The sequence below is a fragment of the Astatotilapia calliptera genome, chromosome 12, assembly GCF_900246225.1.
Source record: "Astatotilapia calliptera chromosome 12, fAstCal1.2, whole genome shotgun sequence".
Lineage (NCBI taxonomy): Eukaryota > Metazoa > Chordata > Actinopteri > Cichliformes > Cichlidae > Astatotilapia > Astatotilapia calliptera.
In genome coordinates, this window is record NC_039313.1 from 23,836,069 (window position 1) to 23,860,928 (window position 24,860).

The 24,860-nt window shown below is 40.5% G+C and overlaps 1 protein-coding gene across 2 annotated transcripts; it reads right to left on the reverse strand.

Moving 5' to 3' along the window:
• Window positions 1-5,213: 5,213 nt before the first annotated feature.
• Window positions 5,214-22,915, reverse strand: LOC113033769 (phosphatidylinositol transfer protein beta isoform). Of its 2 annotated transcripts, none has more exons than XM_026187858.1 (11): window positions 22,833-22,915; window positions 20,661-20,691; window positions 19,197-19,342; window positions 18,871-18,962; window positions 18,741-18,748; window positions 18,562-18,636; window positions 18,399-18,482; window positions 14,427-14,504; window positions 11,918-12,028; window positions 11,396-11,518; window positions 5,214-8,272 (listed from the first exon to the last, which is right to left on the reverse strand). In XM_026187858.1, the coding sequence occupies exons 1-11, from the start codon at window positions 22,850-22,852 to the stop codon at window positions 8,225-8,227; spliced, it is 816 nt and encodes a 271-aa protein (XP_026043643.1). In that variant the 5' UTR covers window positions 22,853-22,915; the 3' UTR covers window positions 5,214-8,224. The 2 variants fall into 2 exon arrangements, with proteins under 2 accessions (XP_026043643.1, XP_026043642.1); XM_026187857.1 differs by lacking the exon at window positions 5,214-8,272 and adding an exon at window positions 8,280-9,260.
• Between the last annotated feature and the right edge of the window lie 1,945 nt (window positions 22,916-24,860).

Here is a 24,860-nt window from a genome sequence, read left to right on the forward strand (position 1 = left end):
CCGTGTGAATGCGTGCAGCACACTAGTCTTTTTGATTAAACAAACGAATAGAAAATCCGTCTAGTAAACTTGCTACACGAGCGACCTATGACATTCCGAAGTTTTCTGCGCGCATTTCTTCGGGGCGAACATGGCACAAATACAGCTCGCTTACAAACTAAAGGGTGAGCGCAGAGGACTCGAAGCAATCAAACGGGCAATAACTGCTTCTCTCAGCTAATTCATTATTCCAATCTGATGTCAAATGTCCCAGAATGACTTTCTGAATAAGGTCCCATGCTGGAAATAAAGGTGGGGGAGAGAAAAAAGTCCAGGCTTTGAGTGAAGAAAATCTTTCTTTAAATAAATACTGCCCACCGACGTCCTTCAAAACATCAAAAACGACCAAGCAGGCATGTAGCCAAAAGTCCAGTGTGATGGACAGTCCACAAACACGACTCTCCAGCCCAGCCGCGGGTGAACCGGGGCGTCTGTTTATGCGACCTAAAGCCGGAGGAGCAGCACGGCGCGCGCTACCCGCACTCCACAACTACGGAGTGGCTTGACAGCATCCTTCACCCACTGTCGGTCATGCGCTTTGCAGCGAGGCGCAGGTCCCAAAGTCCTTTCCGTGCGTCTCGATCCTGATGCGTGCGTCCCCTCCGTTTACCGAGTTTTGTCTGGTGTGGTCTGAGTGCACTTGGGAGCGATTCACAGATACACTCGCTGTCCGCTCTACCGCTTGGCGCTGTGTGAGATCAACGAGTCCAGAGGAACCAGCAACAAGTTTTGCATTTCTACAGCCACTGCCATCCACGAGATTTCAGCCAATCACAGAGAACACGGAAAGCTTGAGGGCGGGACAAACGCTGTTAAGGTGGTCCGCAGAGTAAAAGCGATTGTAAACTCGTGCGTGTGCGTAAATTCGACTTTAAAAGTAACGTTTTGCCCCAAAAGAAAGCACAAGTGGGGATTTGCACTAGATGGGATATTGCGGCTGAAAACACAACATTAATAAAAAATAACAGAGACTTTCTGCCACACTGGCGTATACCATAAAATTATATTCTGATAAGGAATGGGAAAATGAACTGAATGAGACTGCGTGAAGTTAAATTCTACCCAATGCTGTTCTCTTTGCTCCTTTAGACCTTTCCACTCACGGTCAAATACATTTTTTTATGAATTAAACAGAGTGATCCACGCAGTATCCAGTGTGCTTTTAACAGTTTACGCTAGAGTGCAATGACAGAAAGCCTGACTGTAAAAGGATCTAGTTACACCAACTAAGGGGTTAGACGAGTAAGCAGGAGTTCACAGATTTTCTAGTCCTACATTAAAATAATAGTAATGACGACGATGATTTGAGAAGAACTGGTATGCATCCTTAGTGCGGAGCTAATAATCCGAAGGTTGGATTTGCTCTCACGTGTAATCAACTGCGTAAACATTCAAAATCTCAATCTGAAATCTATCAGGGATAATGAAACTTCCCAGTATTGAGCTCCGTAGATTGATTTATGACGCCTAGTCGGAAATACAGACAGAAATTCGATGCAAGGATAAAAAGTCAGTCAGACTAATATTATAAAGTGTCGATCCACACCTCGACGGCCAATCACACTGTCCTCATTCCACATGTTAAAAAAAATCCCCCTTAAAAGACTATCTGAACTAAATTATATGGACGGTATTGGGCCGCGGTTCCGATAATCAATACTGTTCTCTTAGTATTATAGTCTTTAAAAGGCAACATTTTTGTAAGAACAGATAAGCCTGATTTGTTTTTAAAGGTTAATTAGAGGCCTGCAACAGCCTAGGCTATCTGTGTAAGGTTAAGTAGCGCCATATCCAAAGATAAGACATAAAACTGCCAGAACAGCCCATACTCGTGTTTTGAGACAATAGTCACAGCATAACAAACAGAATATGAGCGGTTATCACCCTCATCTAATGTCCGAATAATACATTTGTAAGAAGTAGAGCATATCTGAGTATATTTCACACAGTGTTTTTGAGGCTTTTCTCAAATTTATTTCGTGTTATGTGTTATGTAATTCTGAATGTGTGTTCACGCGTGCAGCTCACATATTTGCTTATAAATGTATTTGGTTCGGGATATTTTACACCTCTTGGACACGGTACTTCTCGTGGATTTTATTTATCCAGTGCATTTGTTTTTTCTTACCAACTTACAAAAAGAACAATAAATGTTTAAAAAAGCACACACACATATATATTCCACACGACCTTCCTCCTGCATTTAATCCCGGTGTGAATAGACAAGGAAGTTTTTCTTGTCTGTAGATTCTTAAGTAACCCACAGTGAGGTTACTATAACAAAGGCAAGCGGGTATTTAGAACAAAGGGAGCGTGCTGGTAACAAAACGCACTTTTAATTCACCAAATGTGGAGAGTTTTTTTGGTCAGAGGAGAAAACCATATCATCTTTTCTCGACACTGTGGGAAGTGGGAGAATTTGGTGTTAATACAGCTCTATACCTTTGGGGTATCCATGAGAACTTTTACCAAACAGACACAGTGCCACCTAGCGGATGGTGTCAAAGACGGAGGAGAAGACTTGGACAGAGTGAAGCTTTTAGATATTAGTTTTTACAAACTTGAGTGTGTAATGCTCTAAACTGCTACACCGACGTAGATTTATGCACTAATTTATTTGTCAACAGCAAATATAGTATTTTCAAATGAATTATTTCAATACTCAGAGGTATACTTTAACTGGGAAGATGGAAAGAAAATGTGCAGCTACTGTAATGTCACATGGTCATTCAGTGGAAAGTGCTGTTTTAAAAAAAAAAAGTGATATTTTTAATTCTTTGTTCAGCGAGGTCAGTGTGTTGCCTCTCTTCAACAACCACAACACACAACAAATACATGATGGGATGTATATAATGTTCAAGCCTATTACAATAATGCACATGCTACATTTCTCCTCAGTGTTGTGGATCATGAAGAGGACAAGCTCTGTGTTCTGAAAAGAAATAACCAGCTCTGTATGGCGCAAACTTTGATTTAACAGAAGCAGACAGAGTGCTCAGCTTTGCACCTAGAGAAAAAAAAAGGCTGAACCTGGAAGCAGGTCAGAACAAGGCACTCAAATATACGCGTGCAAATGCACTTCTTGAAGCTGGGAGAACGGAAGCTCGTGTTGCAGAGGCAGTGATGGGTAGTGGCTGTGTTCTGAGGGAGGCTTGGAGTGAGAGGGGGACGGGGAGGGATGCTAAGTTGTTCAGATGTGCTGAATGCTGTTGTGTTATTGCTGCTAATTCACGCTCGTGTTAATCGGCTGCCTCCGTATTCCAAAAGCCATCTGGATCTATCATGACAAGAATTTTAGTCATGGAACCTGAAAGTGTGAGCATCACCCTGTGCTTTAGACATTAGGATTCATGGGTTTGTTTGTTTTTTTAAATGTGTAAAGACTAGACTGTATCCCAAAACCCAATTAAGAGCATTAGAAGCAAATATTCTGCAGCTCAACAGCAACAACATCAAGATATTGTTCTGTCTGACAGTAATACTAATAACTCTGTGATACAGAGCCTGCTAGTTCTGTCTACACTGTCTTCTCAAATGGAGACAGACAAGTTAAGTATGACAAACTGATGGCACGGTCTCTTTCCTCCTGAGTCCCCAGTAATGATAAATGCAGCCCAGAGCTACTGCTGCTGCTGCTGAGGCGACTTCATGACAATGGAGAGTCTACAGGCTTTCAAGCACTGTCACAATACCACTCTTTTCTACAGTGATTTAGTACTCAATTTGTCTCAATATTTTACTCAATAGGACAAGATAGCAGAAGTGGGTGCCCTTTTCTACCCTTAATTCAGAGTGTTAAGCTTTCCTCAGCTAGACATATATTACTGTGGGGGGTTGCCCAAAGAGACAGTTACTTCCCTTGTTGGGGGTACAGTGTCCTGTGCAGCTCAGGCAGTGAGCAGCAGAGCATCAGTATGTCCTCTGTGGGCCTGTCATTCAGATGAGGCATCGCAGCTCCCTGGGTCAGGATGGGTTAAGCAGCATCTGTCATCCAAAAGAACCACCATTGTATTAAGGGGAGGGTGGCAACAGCCTCCTCCTCTCCCCATCCCACCCCACAAGCATCGCTCGACTCCGCACCTCTCTCAGAACAACAGGAAAGACTCAGGAGAATCTCTGGGGCTAAACTTGACCCGAGCCCGGAGGATGAGGAAGCGCTCGTGACATCACTGCTAACCCGTGTAGACCAGAAATAACTTTCCTCTCCAAGAAAACCTGCAGCCACTGAGCAAATGTGGGCCCCCCCTGGGGAGGGCCACATACACAAACACGGTAGGCGTGGACCAAACTGTGAGTTTAAATCTTCACTTGTGCCACTTCCTATAAAAACAGAAGTTCTACCAGAGTGTGTTGTCTTGCGGCAGGAAACGCAGCCATGTGGTGCACAAACACTAGAGCAACTTTTTTTTCCTAGGTGTCGCAGGCCTACACGACTCATTTTGACAGATTTCAGGATACTGTGTGCTTATGCAATCAAGCGACAAGCCGCTATAACAAAGTGTTTGGAGCTGTAAACACCGAGGCTTTCTTTGGTAACGCGCCTGGATGTCCTGCTGTGTCAAGTCTCGAGCCTCTCTTCGAGATCCATTTCTTTCCTTCATCTGTTGCAGTATCTATTTAAATGACAGGGGCTCACTCATGACATGTCCCTTCATCTTCCTCGGGAGGGAGACACATGGACGGATGGATGCATGCCTACAGTAGACTACTGTGAGCTGCCACTTAACAGGAGGTGTGTGGGCGAGTCTGCCCATCTCCCCTTTTAGAAACAGCATTATTTGCTTGTTCTGTAGCAGATATAGCTGGTTTCCTTGCAGCAGGCACATGTGACTATTCCTCCACAAACAATAAAAAAAAAAAAAGAAAAAAAAAAAAGGGCAGCTATCTCAGGCAGCAGACTGGTGGCTTTTCCTGCTCTTTAGCACAGATTCCGCTGTTTATTGTGCGACTCTCCTGACCTGCAGGTCGTAGAGAGCGCGGTCCACGCTGGAGTCACCAAAATCTGTAGGAAATTTTTGTCTTATCGGTAATCTACAGTACAGAACTGTCATTCAAAGAGCCAAAATGAAAGAAAGAGTAACATATAGCACAAATAAATAAATAAATAATAAATCTTTTATAGTATTTTAGCAAAGATTGTGACCATTTAAAGCTTTACAAATAAATGACAGCTCTCTCCTTTGCCCTGAGGACTGATCAAATCCCCCTCAGGCAAAACCTTTATTTTCTAGGAATCAGACAAAAACAGCACAAACTGAACAGCAAGAAACTTTGTCAAAAAAAGAAGAAAAAAAAGGAAATGTATTTATATTTAGATACAATATATAGACTTAGTAGCACAAAAAAGATGTGCAAAAAGAAAAAGGCACAATACATCATACATTCGTTACCACAACCCCTGATTTTTAAAAGCTGATCAGAACCTTTAAACACTTTTGTTAACATCATTGTTTTGAAGAATAGCAAACGACTGATTTAAGATTTTTCCTTTCCCCTCTCTCCACTGGGTTCTTGTTTTTTGTTTTTTTAAATTCATACACACATGAGGAATCATTCAAATGAACTTTGAAACACTAATTACACTGTTTGCTCAGAGACCTATGCATTCATGACCGTAACAAAGACAAAGGTGGCTCTAACACATAAAGACGATAAAAGCGAACAAGCTACATTATCTTTGCAGCCTCAAATCTTTGTCTTATTGTTAGCCTGAGAAGATTCTGTTATTGAAAACCGATGCTTCTGACAACAGTTTTCCAAATTTTCCTATATTAAATCAATATTTGCTGAACACATAAACACCATTTATTCTCTTTGGAAAAGCCAATTACCGTGGACATGGTCAGATTTGCCCTCACAGGATTGTCATTAACCAAACACACTAGAATACTTTCCTGAAAGTATTTAATCATATAATCTGCCTTGAGAAATAACGGGAAACCGATTACTAAACACAAATCCCAAATTTATGTTGGGCAATTTAAAACAGTGACACGCAACCAAAACAAACAAATATTCAAGAACATTACAAGGGAACACATGAGCAAACCACACATACTGTATACATGTAACACAAGCATAATTAATATTCAAGGCTGATGTGACACAATTCTGAAGCCTGAAGAAAAAAGAAAAGAGAGAGAGAGCTGGATGCAGAGCTGAAAAGCCAGAAAACATTAATATGGCAGCTCTTTCCAATGGCTGGTCTGAGGTAAAGATTTACATGACAAACGGTGCACGCTGGCTGTTATAGTAACAAAGTTCTGCTTGCGGGAATGGAAAGGAATTGCACTTCCACATATCAGGAAACAAAAGAATAACATACAAGTCTGCGCCCTGATAAAGCTCTTTTGTCAAGACTAGAATCAAGAATCCTAAGAAGTACCAGCTAACAGCTAATGCTAACCCTTACGAGGTGTGTGTCCACCAAAGTGTTTTTCCTGAGCACGAGTGTGTCGTGTATTTACGCTACGCAAAAAATAAAACGACAGCAGCTTGAAGTGGCACTGAGCTTCTTTTCTGTGCTCAACTTTATATAAGTTGTTTAGAGCTGTAAGAGCATATCTACAGATGACAACCAGACAACCACAGTATTGATATAAAAACAGTGCTTGGAGGAACATTTTATTTGTAAACCGGCTACCAGGCACAGTCGTGTATTTGAACCGCTTTGACATAAAATATTGTGTGGCATACTAATAGATCCTCTCACATGGGAAAAACAGAACAAAACAAAAAAGAACCCAAACCTATGTGCCTCTTAAGGGTTCAACTGGGTGCCTGACATTTTCCAAAACATTTGGTGGACACACTTTAGGGCATCAGGAAAAATGGCCAGTCAGAAATGAGAGAGGTAGCTAAAACAATGGCTGGCAGCAGAGGTTCATTAAGTGTAGTAGCTCTGATAGGTGTAAAGGCCTGGACACATAAGCAACTCTACATGGTACTGGTATCCACTAGGCACTGATAAGGCAATTGCAAATCTGTAAACACAGCTAGAATGATGCAGAGGAGGGGAGGCCTTCTGGAAACTGTCTACCTCAGAGAGCCGGAGGAGCGAGAAAGGCCTCTGGTGGTGGGTTGGGTGAGTGCAGCACAGTTTGGCTTGTGACAGAGGCTGGAGGGGTGTAGCACCATCTGTGGCTGTTTTTCAGTGCAGTTTGTTTTCCTCTAGGGACATCTTTTAGAGAGGTGAATGCTGCAATGTATGTTATGTGCGACTGTTTTCAGTATAGGGTGGGGGAGAGAGTTGTAAACATATTCAAAGTAACATCCTTTAGCTAAAAGAGCTCGCGAGGATCTGCCCCTGCTTGAGTTTCTCAAAGATCAGTCAGCACAAAGGTATCCACACCTGTGAGTGAGTGTGTGTGTGAGTGTGTATGGGTAAGAATGAATTCACATGTTTATGCTCTCTGCACACTGCATGTGTCATATGACTGAGTGCGTGTGTGGGCTTCCTGTTACCTTTGCATGTGGGAGTGAGAGTGAATACCTGTACAGACATGATTGTCAGTGTTAATAAGATGCAGTGCTTCGATAAGGTGAGGGGGGTGATGGAAGAAGGATTACAACGGGCCAAGACGCCAAGGCTGTTAGTAATCACTTAATGGAGGTTATGGCAGGAAGGAACAAGAGCATGACAAACAGTCTCCTGCCAGGGAATGCAAACCACACACTGAGCCACAGTGTGTACAGTGAAGACTGGGGAAGAGACAAAGAGAGGTCACAGAGGGCATCATTCTGTGAGGAATGGGGGGGTTTTTGGTAGGGAAAAAACAGGAGGTTGGGGGAGCTGGAAATATTTGGTCCAACACCTGCCACTGTGGAATCAAGCTGATGAATTTGCTTTTGTTTTTTTCTTTAAAAAGTAAATAGCTTTTCTTTGCATCTCTGCAGAAGACTAGGTCTCAATATCCTGATGGCCATAGCCGGCCTTTCTCTGTCCAAGATCAAAATTAACCTGAGTCTCATCAGCCAGCATCGTATCGGTGGCTATAAATCAATTCCTCACTGGATAGAATGACTATGATTGGGTTAAAGCCGGGGATCTGCTCTATTGATTGCAGGTAGCAGCGCTCCCTCCTCCACAGCGTGATTCAGTTAGGGTAAAAAAGTGGCACCAAAGGAGCCCGCTTAGCAGTCTTCACAACTGCTGTCATTGTGGGTGTGGTGTTTAAAATCCTTTTCATTCATCCGCAGCGCTGGTTCCTCGCACATCACCCTTTTTGCGAAGCTGTGGGGAAAGGGAGAGAAATAACACGCGTTAGATTTATGCAAGCTAAACACGTAAGGGAGAGTTCAGATGACGGCTTCAGGAGTCGCTGGTTACTGGGAGGGGTCGGACTTCTTTCTATTCATTAAATCTTACTTTTGGCTTTGCAAACCAGTAAAAATACATTACATTTCTTTTTGTAAACTGGAAAAAGGGCAGCTCCAAAAGTCCTTATCAAGCCTCCTGTTTGTCTTCTAGGTAGATAAAAGCATCACTTTCAAATTCTCCCACCCTGAGGCTGATGGCTTTGGAAAGTCAATTAGTGTTAGAATCTGATAGCCGAACACCTTAATGGAACAGTTCAAACCAACACTGGCTCTAAACAGAGGAATAGACGGATCTGATGAAATGGCACGAGGATTCACCCTCCCACTTCTCCATCTTTTCACCCCCCAATCCTCCCTCCCTTTCTCCTCAATCACAGCACAGACTCCTTCTCAACTGCAGAATTCCATTTGTATGTTAATGAGGAAAAAGGAGCCATCTTGAAACCCCCTCGTACACACCCCGTCCTCGCATACCTCCTCCTTCCACACCATCAGCACCCAACCACTATACTTAAAGAGTTCAGATATGACTATTAGTATACAGCTTCCTTAATGCTGGGTTTTTCCATTCACCCAGTGCTGTCTTTGTCTAGAACGTGAAGGGCAGTGACTTGTGTGTAGGCTGTTCTCACCACCACCCAAATGTGACCCTGGTAACCCCTTGAGCTTTGAGGTTCAGGCTTGTTGCCCTGCTTGCCGCAGCCGTCTTTGATTGTACCAACCTGTTTACTTACTCCGAGGGAAAACTGGAAACACATGCTCAGCTGGGCGAGATGTGCGAAGGCAAATCGCAAAAATTCTGCATGCTGGTAGCGAGCCAGGAATGTTTGAGACTGGCCCACTTTGGCCGGTCCAGCCCAGATTCCTCCCTTGTTCTCCTTGTACGGCCAAAAGCTCCCAGACTGATATTTGGAGAAGTTTCAAGAGCAAGGCAGTGGAGAGGTTTAGAGTGAATGCAAGATGCAGAAACTGAAGCCTGTGATTTAGAAGTAGACTATTTTTCTATGGGGATTAACTGGACTGCAGGAACTTCTGTGTACATATATAACTACTTGTGTTAAACTTGTATGCTAGCCTTTCAAAGGAGCTCTCAATTTGCAATAAAAGTAGGTTTTATTGCACATGAGCTATCAAATCGAACATTATAGCTCCTTCTTAAAACGAACAAAAGCAGTGGCAGCTCAGTAACCCTAAACGGCCTGGAATACCACAGAAGACAACTAAAAATGGAGGAATTTTTAAAGAAAAGGCCTGTTCACAACATCTAGCTACCTGAGGAGCACTCTTGAGGAGGTTGGCACACCACTGTCGAAGCCTATAATCAAAAAATGCCTTTATTAACATGAATATAGACAGTACGTAGTACGAAGAAGGAATAAGACTAAGATTAGCAAATCATTTGTCAGACATGGTGGAGGCAATGTTATGGCATGGGCTTCTGTGGTTGCCAGCAGAACTGGGTCACTGGGTATTTACTGATGATGTGATTACTGACAGAAGTAGCAGGATGAACACTTAAAAAACACATCTGTACTGCTGAGATTCAGTCAAACACTGTTATCCTGTGTTCAAATCGCACAAAGAGAAACATTACAAAAATGCAACCGAAGATGTTTTTGTGGTGAAGAAATGGATGCTTTTCACCAGTGTTTCCTCTTAGATGACTGCTTTTGGACCTCGAATGTGAAATGGCATGTGCACACACAAGCACAAGCACAGTGGAGTAAAGCCCTTTCTCAACACCGAAGAGCGCAGAGTGAAGTCGCACCATGCCATGAACAGCTGCAATCAGCCAAGCCGTGCTGGCTCGCTCCACTGCACCGCACAGAAAAACTAAAGTCGTCTAAAGTGAGCATCTAACGAAGCTCTGTCAACTTAAAACATGAGACAATATATTAAGACTTTTCACACATAAAAGGTTCCTGCAAGCAGACACTGTTTACTGTGAAGGTCAACCCTGAACTGGATGAGCCATTAAAATGGACAGACGGATGGAATAATAATACGAATGGTTAGGTTATATAAACTACTCCAACTTAGTGATTGGTTGTTAGAAAAATAAAGAAAATGATGCTGAAGTGTGCAAACATGGACACAGAACGTAAACTAATCCCCCAACTATAGAGACTCATGCAGAGTTACGGTTGGGGGATAAAAATACCCTGCACTTGGCAGACATTGTTACACATCACAAGCTGAGGCGAGACCATCATGCACTAGCCATGGGATACACTGGAACACAGGCGGCCTACAGATGACGGTGGAAATGTTTCGGATCATAATTAGCTATATGGCATGATGCGGCACAGCCTTGCCAGGCTAACAGAAACCCCATTAAGATGCTGACCTACCAGTAACAACAAACAGCAGTACAAAGACCTACACTTGGCCTTGCTACTCCTCTGTAGCCTTTGTACAGAACCATTCTTACGCCTCTGGATAAAAATACAATAAAGGCAATCATAGAAATGGGATTATGAGGAAGAACGAACACTGTTCTCACAGTCATCCGTTTTGTGCTGATTACCAAACAGTTTAAGGAAGTTTAGTAACAAACAAAATGCATACATGAAAAGGAAAAAATATGACGATTGATCTTAAATGTAATATTATTGATATTGAAAATATTGATTTTAAAAAAACAAAACACTAAAAACTATGAGGTTTTGAATTCACATATATTAATAAAGGGCCTTTTACTTGTGCACTCGGTAAATAACACCAGGATCCACTCAAAGAAAGTCAGCTAGATCGCACCACTAGGGGTCAAAGACTCCACAGGGAGCCCTTAAGCCACTACATTTACTCCAGCAGTCCTCCGGCTTTATCACATTAGCACACTCTACTTCTAGTGAATGGAAGAGAACAGCTGGATAACTAAAATTGGTGTTACACGGATTTTGCACAACGGAATAAGAGAAATTTAACCAAAGAAAGTGCTTAGGGTTGGGAAAGTTTTATTTTCTCTTGCACCAAATCCATCACTTACCAGACTTAAAGTTAAATTTTAACTGTGATTTTCTACTTATACACTCACCTCATCCAGTTCTCTCTGCGTTTCTGCCTCCATACGCCGTATATCATCCATATTTAGCTCCACCCACTTATCAATCCAACAGAAGAGCTGGCGATGGAAGTTAGTGAAGATCCTCTTCTCTTGCTGTGGTAGATAGCAGCAGTCTTGGTTAGGACTGGGTGATGTTTAGCATCAGTCAAGTGTTTATAAGTACATTTGAAACTTGAGAAACTCTAAATACAAATTACTCTACTGTATCCTACTGGCTTAAGTTCCATTTGACTATAGAGCCCCCAAACATTACCTCATCATGTTTGCAGTTACAGCTTGCTTATAATAATTAAGCACTAATTAAGCACTGCCCACCCAGACAGAAGAGGCACAGTATTGCATGCGCAAACTTGCAATACTCTCAATCTAAATATAACTCATGAGCCAACTGTGTAAATGAGTTTTTACGTCTTCTACTATATTTCGTTATCCTGTATTTATACATGTGTAATGCCAATAAAGTTGAATCCTAATCCCAAATATGTCACTAACCTCGTGGATGAAGTTCTCCACTTTGGTCTGCAGGCCCCACCACTTGAACTTGACTGTGACTAATTTGTAGGCACACATCCTTGGGTATTCAGGATTACTATTCAGCTCTTTCTGTTGAGAGGAACAGGGAAAAGAATCCGACTTACAACCCGTCACTATATCAGAATAACGCGCTGCAAAAACTTGACAGAAACTTTCCAATGAGAGAACAGTTGTAAAAGCAGCAGAAGGCATTATTTTTGACAAATCTAAGATTCGTTCATTAATGCATAATGCTTTGGGCATGAAGGTTGCTGAAATAATTATCAACATGAAGATGTGCTGTGCACAGATAAAAGTGCCCTAATCTACAGCACACTTTCTAAATCTATCCGCTGCTTGCACTCTGCCGCGCGCTCTGAAGAAGAGAAGAAGAAAAGAGGCTGGGTGTTGGGAGGGGGGACCACAGCAAAGTGGATAAACTCCAGATGAAGGGACCATTTCTCTGCCTCCACCCTGACAGCGACACCGTTCCCGACAGGCATGTCTTTGTGGCCACAGAAGGCAGATAAAACGGTGCTCACGAAGCGATAAGGGCGCCGCAGTGCAAAGCCGGTTACATTATTAACACCTAGGACCTGCTCGCCCCCAGAACACACACACTCTCCCTCTGAGAACACCTGTTTAATTAATCACTTCATTCTGGCTCGGCATTCCAAAAAGAAAATGCCACAGACCCGCCTCAATCGCCCTCATCCCACTGCCGTTTGATGCTACGATCATGGAGAAGCGTGAGAGAAGGGAAATGAGAAACATTTCTAAATTTGCAGTGGGTTTAGAAAAGTTGTCATCGCTAAAGGAGAACTTCACATGAAACGGATTCTACATCAAAACACTTACGGTGACATTTCTTCTCTCCCTCTCTGTGCCCCACTCAAAGGAGCAGAAGTTTTCAGAAATACAAAGGGTACCGATATGCAAGCATGTGTGCATGCAGAGATAGACAAGAGTTTTATTGCTCTGAGAAGCTGGCAGAAATTGTGCCTCTGTTGTCACATAACTACTTTCTCCCCCCACCTTTTCAAAAACAGTCTTTTTCCATGTCCACAGCGGACGGGAAAGTGATCTAATTAAAAACACAAAATAAAAGTTGTGCTTCTTTATTCATACTTTTTAAAGCTGTTTGGCTGCCTTTGTTCTGCAAAAATTCTTGAAGCAGAGGAAAGTTTCCCATGGTGAACTTTGAGGGCTCCACTGCAGAATAGAAATCCTCTGTGCTCCAACAGCGAACAGGACCCGGTCGTGTGGCTCCGGGGTACGGCGGGGTTTACAGGCGAAAGCAACATAACTACTGACAAAGTTTCTCTGTGGATGAGCTACTTTTTGACTTTTTACCCCTTATCAAAATATGTCCCTCTTTATACAGAACTGCTGTTTGCCAATTTAGACTCTGAGTCCACAAACGGACACTTTACTTCCAGCTGTGGACGAAGCCTGAGTGTTCTTGCAGCTCTGTAAGTTACCTGTAAAAGACTTTTAATGCCTAGATCTCATCACATAAACCTGCTATATAAACCTGCTGCAGGCACATCCACACAAAACACAATCTTTGGCTGACCCAATATGTCCAAGCTGCACTTAGACTTTGGAGATCAAAACATTGCAGCAACTACATACAATGCACATGACTGTACAAAGTCATGAAATATAGAAGCAAAATCCATGAGAGCAAGACTACTAATCCAGGTCTTGATTAGGGATGGGTATCGTTTAGGTTTTATCCGATACCGGTGCCAAATCGGTACCTTTGAAACGGTGCCGGTGCTCAAACGGTGCTCAAACCGGTGCTTAAAGAATGGAGAACACAAAATTGGTCCAAAAACCTCTCATGTTCAGCTGGTTTTTTGTAAAAAGATAACAATGTGTGCCTTTTCTGCAGCTATGGGGCATATATGGTATCACTCTTGGCTGGAAGCAGTGCTTAATCAATGGAAAAAACACAAACTTTGTCCAAAACCTCTCATGTTTAACTGTTTTCCACTTTTTCTTTGGTCAATTTTAGCCTTTTTGGCCAGGGTGAAGGGAGTATCTGCCATCAAACAAGAAGACAGCCGCATGTAGCTATGATGAGGTTTGCTAGTTCACTTTACATGCATTAATGTAATAACGTGGTTAGCCTACTCAACGTAAATTACACACTAACAACATTAAGCTACTCACGCAGAGAAGAACGGCTGCTGCTGCATCATCATCCGTCATCATTTCTGCTACACTGGCAGGGCTAGGGGCCAGGACTCTCCTCTTCGGGTTTTTTGGGGGATATTGCTAACTCCGGGTCAGATAACAGGCAACCCACGCACAGTAGATGCGCTCGGTGTGAGGTCTCGCAGCAAGCTATCATACGGCGCATTTCTGGGCTTTTTAAAAAAACGCTATGCGTCGCCAGCTGTTTCATCGGATTTGAGGTGTTACCTCCTTTGACAGTATCACAGTATCAGTTAAAAATATATGTAGTTTACAACAGCATTACCTTCCAGTTGGGACCAAGAGGTCCTCTCCCAGTCTTGACAGACTTGAAAATGGCAGGATCCTCATCTTCCTTGTAGTCCTACAATGAAACTTTCAGTTACTTTCATTAGTAGAATATATAGCACAGAATATTTAACAAAGCTGAGGCAAGCTTATTTATGAATACTGGTATTTGTTTCATCTTGCAACAAGAGCCAAGAAATCAGCAGGATTTTACCCCAATTTAAAAAAAAACAAAAACATAGACACCGTTTTTAAATGAAAAGATGGAAATGTGGGACAACTATTCAACGACGAGAGTAAGGGAACAAAGAGCAGAAACAGCTTAGCTACAAGAAAAGTCAGAAGAGGGCTCCTCCCTTTTCATAAATCCTTCCATCTCTGCAGATAATGTCACAAAGCAGGACTAGAACACAGCTGTGCTCACAAGTGGCTTGAAGATAAGACCGATCTGTGTATGGGGGCTCTGACACTTGTTTAATTAGGGTGAGGATGCCAGTTAACATAATAAGTGAATGTACTTGCATCTACCTGTTGTGTGCTGATGAGGATTTGTGCTGCTTATTTAAGTTTGTATGTCTGCAGCTCCAACTGCAAAATAACCCTTTACCCCATATACAGTATCCAATTCAAAAGGTCATGTCCTGCCAACATATTCTGGTGAACTAAGCACTTTTGCCCTTTAATTTTTTCCCCCAATGCACCAAGATCTTTTTGTATTAAAGGGTATAGTAAAATGTAGAGGGATACTGAGCACACGTGACGAGCACGAAAAACTTAACAGACCTGACTTTCTCATAAAAAAATAAAATTAAAAAAAAAAAAAAAGACAAGAGAAATAGTAATAAAAATAAATGAAATGGCTTTAAAATTATCAACAGCTCAAGGGCCCAGCAATTTTAAATAAATCATGATGCGCCTGAAGCTAAAAGCTACTTTTTCAGGGCTACTATCCAACAGGAGGGTGCCAAACGTGTGGAAAGAAATAAAAACGCACCACTAAAAAACACACACACAAACACACACACACACACACACACACACACACACGCACACACACACACACACACACACTCTCTCTCTCTCTCTAATTTGGGTGTTTTAATGCTGAGAGCTCCATCACTATAACAATACACTGTGCTGCACTAATGAGGTCTGTGAATCGATGTGCCGTGGTACGCGAAAAGAAGCCATTTCTAAAAGAGTGTGTATTAGACTGCAAGTGTGTTTACGTCGAGTGTGTGTTTGTCTAGTTCCGGCACACGCAGCACTGTGAACCTTAATTACACTAACAAACTCATCTGTGCTGGCGGTACGCCCCAGAGCCTGCAGTCATGCCCGAGGCTGAGGGCTGATAGGGCCCTCAGACACAACACACTCCTCCAGCAAGGCAAACACGTCCGCCTCGTTAACTACCCACCGCAAACAAACATGTACACACACAGAAACTAGGGCTTCTCGGCCAAATAGCCACATGTATGCTTGCACGCATACCGGCAGTCACATTGAAATGAGGCAATGTGATGTCAAATAAGAGCAATAACCTGCAACATCTTCAAATATGATTTCAGAGATTCCAAGCAGTATTCAAATCTTTAATTTATCCTCAACTGGTATGTGTACGTTTTTAAATACAAAGATCTCTCCAGTCAGCTGGCTGTATTGGGACACACTCCTGAAATCAACTATTTTTAATGCACTGTGTTATTACAGCACAGCAAACACATTTTCAAACGGTGCAAAGAAACAGACCACAAAAAACACAAGTAAACAAAACAAAACTAAGAAGTAACATAGCCCAATAAAGCAGAACAGTCAGCCAAGTACACGACAGCCCAGAGAGCAATTAATGTTCTGTGTCTTTATAAAGAAATACAAAGAGAGACTGGGGAAAAACTCACAGACAAACCAAACCAAAATAAAAAAATACCAAGGAGATGGGCTGGACCTGATGCCAACTTCAGTAAAATATTTATAAAATGGGTCAGGATTGACTAAAGGTTTATGAAGATTGCCAAAGATTCTCTTCACTTGCAATGCTCTACTTATCGTCGATGCCACGAGCACAGGCAGCTTTTTCAGCTCCATGAATGCATAATCATACCTGAAAAATCAAGTATGTTGCTGTAAGAACAACATACACAACTGTTTTGAAGCTCATGACAGCCTGTAAATAAAATCCAAATGTTGAGTTAAGTACTAAAAAATGTGCTCCAGTCTCTCTCGTGCTTTTTAAAGTGGTGCCTGGCTGACATATGACTTGGTGAGTTACAAATCTGAGATATCTGCGAATAGTTTTTTCCTCACAGACACACAAAACATCAACATACACATTAAGTAAAGTGACTCTAAACTAGTCGTAGGTCTAAATGTAAATGATTGTCTGTGGCTCTGTGTTAGCACCATGGCCCTGAAGCAATTTTTAGGAGGGAAGAAGAAGGGAAAAAAAAAGGATGGATAAGCACTGTTTGTGAACCTGGAAAACTAAAAAATATATAGACACAATATCCTTATTTTTATTATCTAAAACTGAGGATATTGTATGACTACAATAGGCTTTGATAGACGCGTTTATTGTGATTCTGGATGTCTACAAGACTAAGTCAAGTACTTTCAACAAGTTTTTTGTTTTTTTGGGGGTTTTTTTAACTGTAAAATCTGTAATGATTTTGCCAAACCTATTCCTGACATATGCCTGCCAAACAATAATAATTTTAAAAAAACCCTAAAACTAAAAGTGAAATTAATATAAACTACACACATTTTCAAACAATAAAAACAAAATTGAAACGAGAAACACACTTTGGAAACTAAAGCTAAAGCCCAGCAAAAAAGTAGAAGAAAAAAAAAAAAATCATTGTGAATAAACAGCTTAGCAGGAGCTAGAAGATACTGAATTCTAATCTGTCTAACAGTCATTATAATTTTCAAAATATTTTATTAGCCTCCCTGAAACTGTAGTAATAGTCAGTGAATATGCACAGACACATTAAGTGCTACTTCTTCTTTAACTAGGACATCCGGTTGATTACCAGTTTATATTAACTGAAAAAAAACAAAACAAAACAGAAAAACAGATGCACACAGCTCTGCTTGTGTTAAAGCCTTGATCACATCTTGTGAGTCCAATAGGTTCCACTCAGGTCCTAGTGATCAGTTGTTTATGAGACAGAGCACAGTGTCTGCATATCTGCCAGTTTTTCCTGTCCGCTGTGGATTTACACTACAATGCACCAACTACAAGTACACCCCAAGTGGCGGACTTCAAAGAATGACTACTTGGCTGTCAGGACTTTGGCTGTCTGTGTCCGTAGCTGAGAATAATCAATGCTTAAGAGCAAGACAAAGTTGAGCAGAGAAACCACATGCTGTGACAACATGTGATTTATATGGACGGCGTGATTTCTGACCAAACCAAGAGCAAATCTTTACTACATAAACTAAACCGATTTAGCCAAAAGATTGTTCCCTGAAACTCCACAGATGAAACGACCATGTGTCAGTTAGCTCGTCTGTATTGTTTTCATGAATTAAACTCTGACTCTAACAGTTTGAGAGTGCTATATAGGCAAGAGAAAGGATCGCACAAACACCGTTTATTCTGGATTTTAAATTGGACTGCAGTAATATCACACCAGAGAAACATGCAGTAAGTCATAAGTCACACAGACTGCTCAGTAGTAACAAAATGCTCTTTCAGCTACTTTCAGATATGTATGCAATTCAATAAATTGGTTAGACGAGAATAGAAAGAAAGTGCTGTTTCATTTCATCAGTGTTATTCATCTGCATCCCTATTACATAGGAAAGGCTAGATGTCGTTTTTCTCTCTCCCTGGAAAACGCATATATATTCAAATTAAATCATAAACAGAGCCATAAAACACCTGCTTACGAAACATTCTCATGACAAAGAACTGTAATAATCAAAGTTGTCCACATGAAGGCGCCATACTGTGTATGAAGCTACTTACAGCATGGGCCACTTGACTTCTGTCTGCAATGTCAATGGGCACCACCGTTACATTCTTCCACGTGGAACTGTCTAGTTTGTGCACCTGAGCAAATACAAAAAGATATGTTAGAAAATAAAACTCATGATTCATACTAGACATCCGTTTGCTTTGATGTCCTCACATTTTCTTGCGTTCCAAGGTCTGGTTTGTGCCATGTCTCAATTTTAATGAAGAAATTATCTTTCATATATTCATTCTAGAATAAAGAGAAAGAAGAAACATAATGAAGAAAAAAAATTATGCAATTATTTTCTTATTAACTTTAAGTTTAGCTAATAAAACCCATTTAGGGTTACATACCGTCACAACTGTTCCAGGTTAAGCATGAAGGAAAAAAGGGGGGGAAGAAAGACAAGACATGTTAATTTAAAAGTGAGAAGAAGAGTTTCAAGGCAAACCTAAACTAAGTGGTGCTGGGAAGGGGACTCACTGGTTCTGCAGTAGGGGTAGGCATTCCAAGCCTTTTCATGGAAAATCAGGGCACCTTCAGGAGCTAGGAGTCTCACAAATCCTGGGACTTTACTGTAGGGTGTGGTGGAGGGTAGGAGGTACAGGTAAGAGAAAGGAAGGAGGAAGACTTATCACCTATTTTTTCTATAGCAAAGATTGCACAGTTAGCAACTGAACTGAAAATGCTTCACAGATAAGACAACACTGACACTGCCTGGTAGCACTGCACTATTACACTATAAGAAAGAATCAATGAAGCCAACAGTGGAGTTCTAAAAAACAAGAAATACAAAGGAAAGCACATACCTCTTTAGGTGGTAAATTTTGTGTGTGTACTGTCCTTTTTCTCCATCTTTTTCATATGGCTCATTCTTGAGTACCTCAATGCCCTCACCACCACCCGTCTCATTTTTACTCGCTTCAGCCACAGAAAACAGCTGCCCCACTTGATACTGCAAGACAAACATCATAATATAAAAACATGATGCTAGACAGTAGATTTAAGTACTTTTTACTGTGACATACATCTAAATCATAAACCAATTCTTTCTCTTCCTAACATTTTGAAAGTTTCCATCTAATAAAATGATATAGGCTTATTATGAACACAGCAACGCTTTTTAACCAAACAGTAATCAATGTACATTACTCCTGAGAGCTCAAGGGCAACACAGGAAATCTAAAACTGTCAGAAAAGTAAATCAAATATTTTATATGGATGACATTTTTTTAATTCATTCATTTCTCTCTGTCTTTCCCATACAGTGAAATTGTAGGAACAGAACCCAACCCATGACCTGTTTTGTAAAACTGTGCAAAAAAAAGTAACCATAAAATTCTTAAGCTCTATTATTGTCCTGCTGCCACTCTAGTGTAGGTTAGATTTCTATAACGTGCAGAGAAAACTTGCTGAAGAGCTAAATGTTTAAGCCAGCTTTTTCAGTTCTGCTGCTGTGTTCCCCAATTCCACCATCTTAAAGCTAAATTAACTTACTTATGATGTTTGAACATCAAACAGCAGAAGAAGAGAATGACTAATAATCAGCTACCATAAGTCTTGTTAACATTTCTTCCACAAAGACAAGAATTACTTTTCAAATATTTTGAATTTGGATATGCAGCACTAATTGCCAAGAGATTGTATCCCAGCAGCTGGCTGAAAGTCTGGGATTTATTACAGAAATGTCTCTAAACACAGAGAACGATTGCTGGCTCAAACAAACAACATCTGCAAAATTAAGCTTTTTCTTGGTTTTAGCAGCCAGCAGCCAAAACAACAGAAATGATACAACATTGCCATGTCTTTATTATCAGCGAGTGGAAAAGAACTGTCTTAAACAAAAGGCACATGTCAGAGACTTGCAACATTTCCTTTTGGCCACGCCACAGTGACACATTAAAGCCCAAAAAAGGAACTGAGGGTTGACTCAGTTTAAACAGTCAGACTAACTGAGGATGGACTTTTTTTCAAGCATCAATATGGGCTCGTTTACAACCACACAAACAGTACAGGCACTATAGAAAAGAAACTACATATTTGTAAGTATGAAGAAGTGCATTTCATATCCTTTAACATTATTATGACTTTTTCCTTATTTAGTTATTATTAATTTATTGTAACTTTTTATGGCTGTTAATGTCATTATTTTGTTATTGTCAACATGATTATGTGTCAACGGCATCAACAAAGAAAATATAAGCAGACTTGACAAAAAGTTAATCATTTACAACATCTTAATAGCATAACAAGCTATTAAGCCACTTACTCACCTCTTCGACACTACAGGGTAAAACCACACGGCTGCAAAAGAGAGAAACATATGATGAGTAACTTTCATGAAGCACGCATTTCTCAAATCCGCTGTTTCATATTAGACAATTTCATGAGATAAACTATCATTCCACATCAATCTAAAGCAGCGACCCATATATGAGAAGGAGTATTCTTCTAGACGTATGCCGACATTTGTATTTTTAAGAGTGAGTTAGAGCACATACTAATAGGACAAAAAAAAGAAAACACTGCAGATGCATGTGGCATAAATAATACAGTAATAATACATCCTAAAACAATAAAACTGACTCTGGAGCCTGAAATGTCTCTACATCTTGGCAGTAAAGCCTGTATAGCCTTTGTTATTGAAATTATTTATAAAAAGGTTCAGTCTCTAAATATTACTCATTACCATGCCAAATCAGCATGCACATTTACTCACGCCTTATATTATTGTCTGTATTCACAATGAATGCAACATGACAATTGCCTGTCAGGTCACACAGTATGCAGAAAAGTCCAGAAGAAGCAATGAGAACATAACTACAGGGACTCCGGATTACAAAACCAGAAGAACCACGATGACACACAGAGACCTGCTCACTGCCAGGAACAGGAAGACACTCAAAGTTACTCTTCCTGAGGTAAAAAATACTTCTAGAACCACCCATAGTGACATACTGCTGACATCAACAAGATGAGAGGAACCTATTACTAGACCTGGTTGAAAAAGTTAGAGCTGAATTAAGACAAAACTTTATGGGACTACAGAAAGTTTATTTTGTTGTTGTTGTTTGTTTGTTTTTTAATAATGTGAGTTAGGTGGGGCCAGAAATACAGTGAGCTTAGCCGAAGCAGTTTAATTAAGAAGACAAAACAGATCTGAATCTATTATTCAAGATTTCTAACCATTAAAGACCATCCCTGGTCAAACAAGGCTGAACTAAATGTCATCCACCATCAGATGTTTTGTTTCAATGCTGCTAGGACTTGTAATTAGTGACGTTTAAGTTTGAAGCAAACAAAATGTGCAGGCAACATCAGAAGATGTCAAATTTATCAAACCATGTGAGCCTGAGTGCAGTGAGTGATTGTGGGGTGTTAGGGATGCGGGAACAGTCTTCCTTCACTCCTGTAGGCCAGTAAGTGGCCACATGCAATAGTGCAGGTAGTGCCAATTCAGACTTCCAGTGCTTCTTTTTGCTTACCACACAGGGACTTTCATGGAATTAGGGCGCCACAGTGCTGAGGTGCATGCTGGCAGCAATACTGTGTTATATTTAAGGAATAAGACAATGTTGTAACAAGGTTTTTACGTAAGTCAAATCTAAGTCAATCCTTATTTTCAGAATTCCCGTGCGATGCAAAACATGACCCATTCACATCCTCCATCTACCCATTTATATTCACTTTCTTTATCTCTAAAAACGTTTAAGTGTTCAGTCTTCCTGCCTTGAACCCAATTCATTTGGTAAGATGTGAAGTAAGAAGCCTGCTTACATATTCAGCCTAACCCAAGGATAGCGGTTTTACAAATGGAAACTGAAATCTTTTATGCAATTTCAAAACCCAAAAGGCTAAGGCTAACAGCTGCTAGCTTCGTCTTTACTACATGCAAAATGATTGATGCTTGAAACAGACAGGAGTGAACAAACTACCAATTCGTTAAGTAATCAAAATGTGTTATACTGGGGTGATTAGCTGGCGCCGACAGTTTCTGAGTCAATACTGCAAAGACAGCGAGAACTTACAGCTTCCAGTTAACTTCCCCTCAGGTTAGGCAGTTAGCTAAATTAGCGTTAGCAACTCGGGTGCCAATTCGAGGCTTTGAAAAAGAAAATGTCTGCGCTTTAAAACCACATAACAAAAACCGCAGATTGAAGCGTTTAGAAGCCATCAGCTTGGCGATAACATATGAGAAACTACAGGAAACCAGCAGCTGTCAGAGAATGACAATCTGCTGTCAAAGCCGGTAGGCCAGAGACGCTCTTGGCCAATCCCATCCTCCCCTCGTGTGCCTGACGCTGACCCCGAGACAAGATGAAAAGTTTGCATCAGCGCACAGGGACTGAAAAAAACTGCCGTGAGTGCACGGATCTATACTAACCTATAGAGTGCTTTCAGAAATAATAAGAAAAGTACAGTTTAAACAGAAACCCCGCACTTACTACTCCTTGATGAGAACCATCTTAACTTCTTCCTCTCAGTAGTGCCCAGCTACCACTAACTGACGTCATGGGCTACTAAGTGAGGCGGCAGGTCCCTCCTTCTGCAGCGGTGATTTGCGGAATGACGGAGAGGTGGGCCTAACGATTGGCATCATCCAATGAAATCTCTCTTTGGTGACTTTAAACCCACCCACTGTATTTGAGGATGGATTACTTAGAATCCGTTATTCCACACTTGAACGCGTAAAAAATATATAAATATACTAAATATACTAAATATATAATATATTAATAATTTAAAAAGTTGAGCATGTGGTTCCATTAATCTATAAATCTGTAAATAATAATTACTCCATATTTAATTAAAGACGGTACAAAGACACAAACACTGAAACCGAAATGCAATTTTCTTTTGTTGTTACTGAAATAAGCAAGGTATTCCCTGAAAAAGATGACTGGATAGTAGCTTACGTTATCCCAAAACCTATATATACTGTGTAGGATTAGGTGTGCAAGTTACCCATGTCTTGTGCATCAGTCCATATTTTTCCATATTTGTTGCACCATATTTGTTTCAGGTCATCAAACAAATTGTAATATTTAACAGAGAAGTAAATATAAACTGCAGTATTTAAATGATAATTTCATTTAAAAGCTACTATACCTATCAGGCCCTGTTAATAACCAGACCTGGGTGTGACTAGTTTAACTGGACTAGCTTTCCAAAAACATAAACACAACCCCCCAAAAAAAAAACCCATAGAAGTTTGACAAACATACAAAAAGAAACCCCCGTAAAGGGCAAAAAGTGTCAGGGCACTGTCTGTGACCCAGTGTTTTCTAGTTCTGGACATCATGCTATTTGCTTTTGAATATTCATTGCGATTCTTAGGTTCATGGTTATTCTTTCATCATGTTTTAAGTTTGTTTCTGTTAGCCTTCAGTTCTTAGCAATCTTAGTTCTCTCTCAGTGTCTAATCTTCTTCTGTGTTTAGTCAGTCTTTGTCGCCGTGTTTACTCGTGTCTCCCCAGTCACTGTGTCAAGCTTGCGTCTGTTGTTTCCTGTCCTATTTTGATAGTCTCCTGTCCTGTATCCAATGTGTTCACTTTGTTCAATCTGATTTGTTCCTCCTGTGTTGTCCAGCTGCCTCTACTTCCCTGATCATCCTTTTGTGTATTTATTGTGTGAGTTTCCTTTTGTCCCTCGTTATATCATCTGTTCATCTAAGCTCATGTTTCTGATCTTGGTTTCCATGTTTCAGGTTTTCACATTCCAGGTATCTAGTGTTTAGTATATACCTTCCTCCAGTTTAGCATTGTTAGTTTAAGCTTAGTCCCCGTCCATCTTTCTTTTTAATTTTTTTGTACAGCCAAAAATAAACTGTTTGCTTTTCGCTAAGTCCAGTTCCGTCTCCTTAGTCTGCATTTGCGTCTGCTCTCTCTACTCCAGAGGATCTGACGTGACAAAAAGAGGGCAAATATTTTTCTCATTATATTGTTCATATTACTTTCAGCTTTAGCCATGTTATATTTGTACTATATTCAAGTAAATATAAGATTTAAATGATATGCTAATCATTTCTCTTTTTGCGACAGCCGTCCCAACTTGAACTGGAATAAGGTCTCTATAGATGTATGAAGCCACACAAAAGAATAATGTCAAGAATACAAGAAAGCAAACATGATGCTTTATTGAAACAGTTTACTGATAAATGACAGATGGTTGTCATGAAACTTTCATGTTTAATCTAAAAAAATCATGGGCTAAAAAGTCATACATGGTACTTAACACTGAATAGCAAGAGAATCCATGCTTCAGAGCAGACACTCAATTCACAAAGAAATCAGGCAAAATGCCCTTTTGATTTCAATAAAAAATATTAAATCTTTTTCTCCACTCTATCCATCTTTACATGGTACAGGTTTGTTCACTTTTTAATCATATAAAAACGCTTAATACTGATTGTGAAACACTGGAATTAATTTACAAAACATAATAATAATTATTATATTAATAACAATAACAAA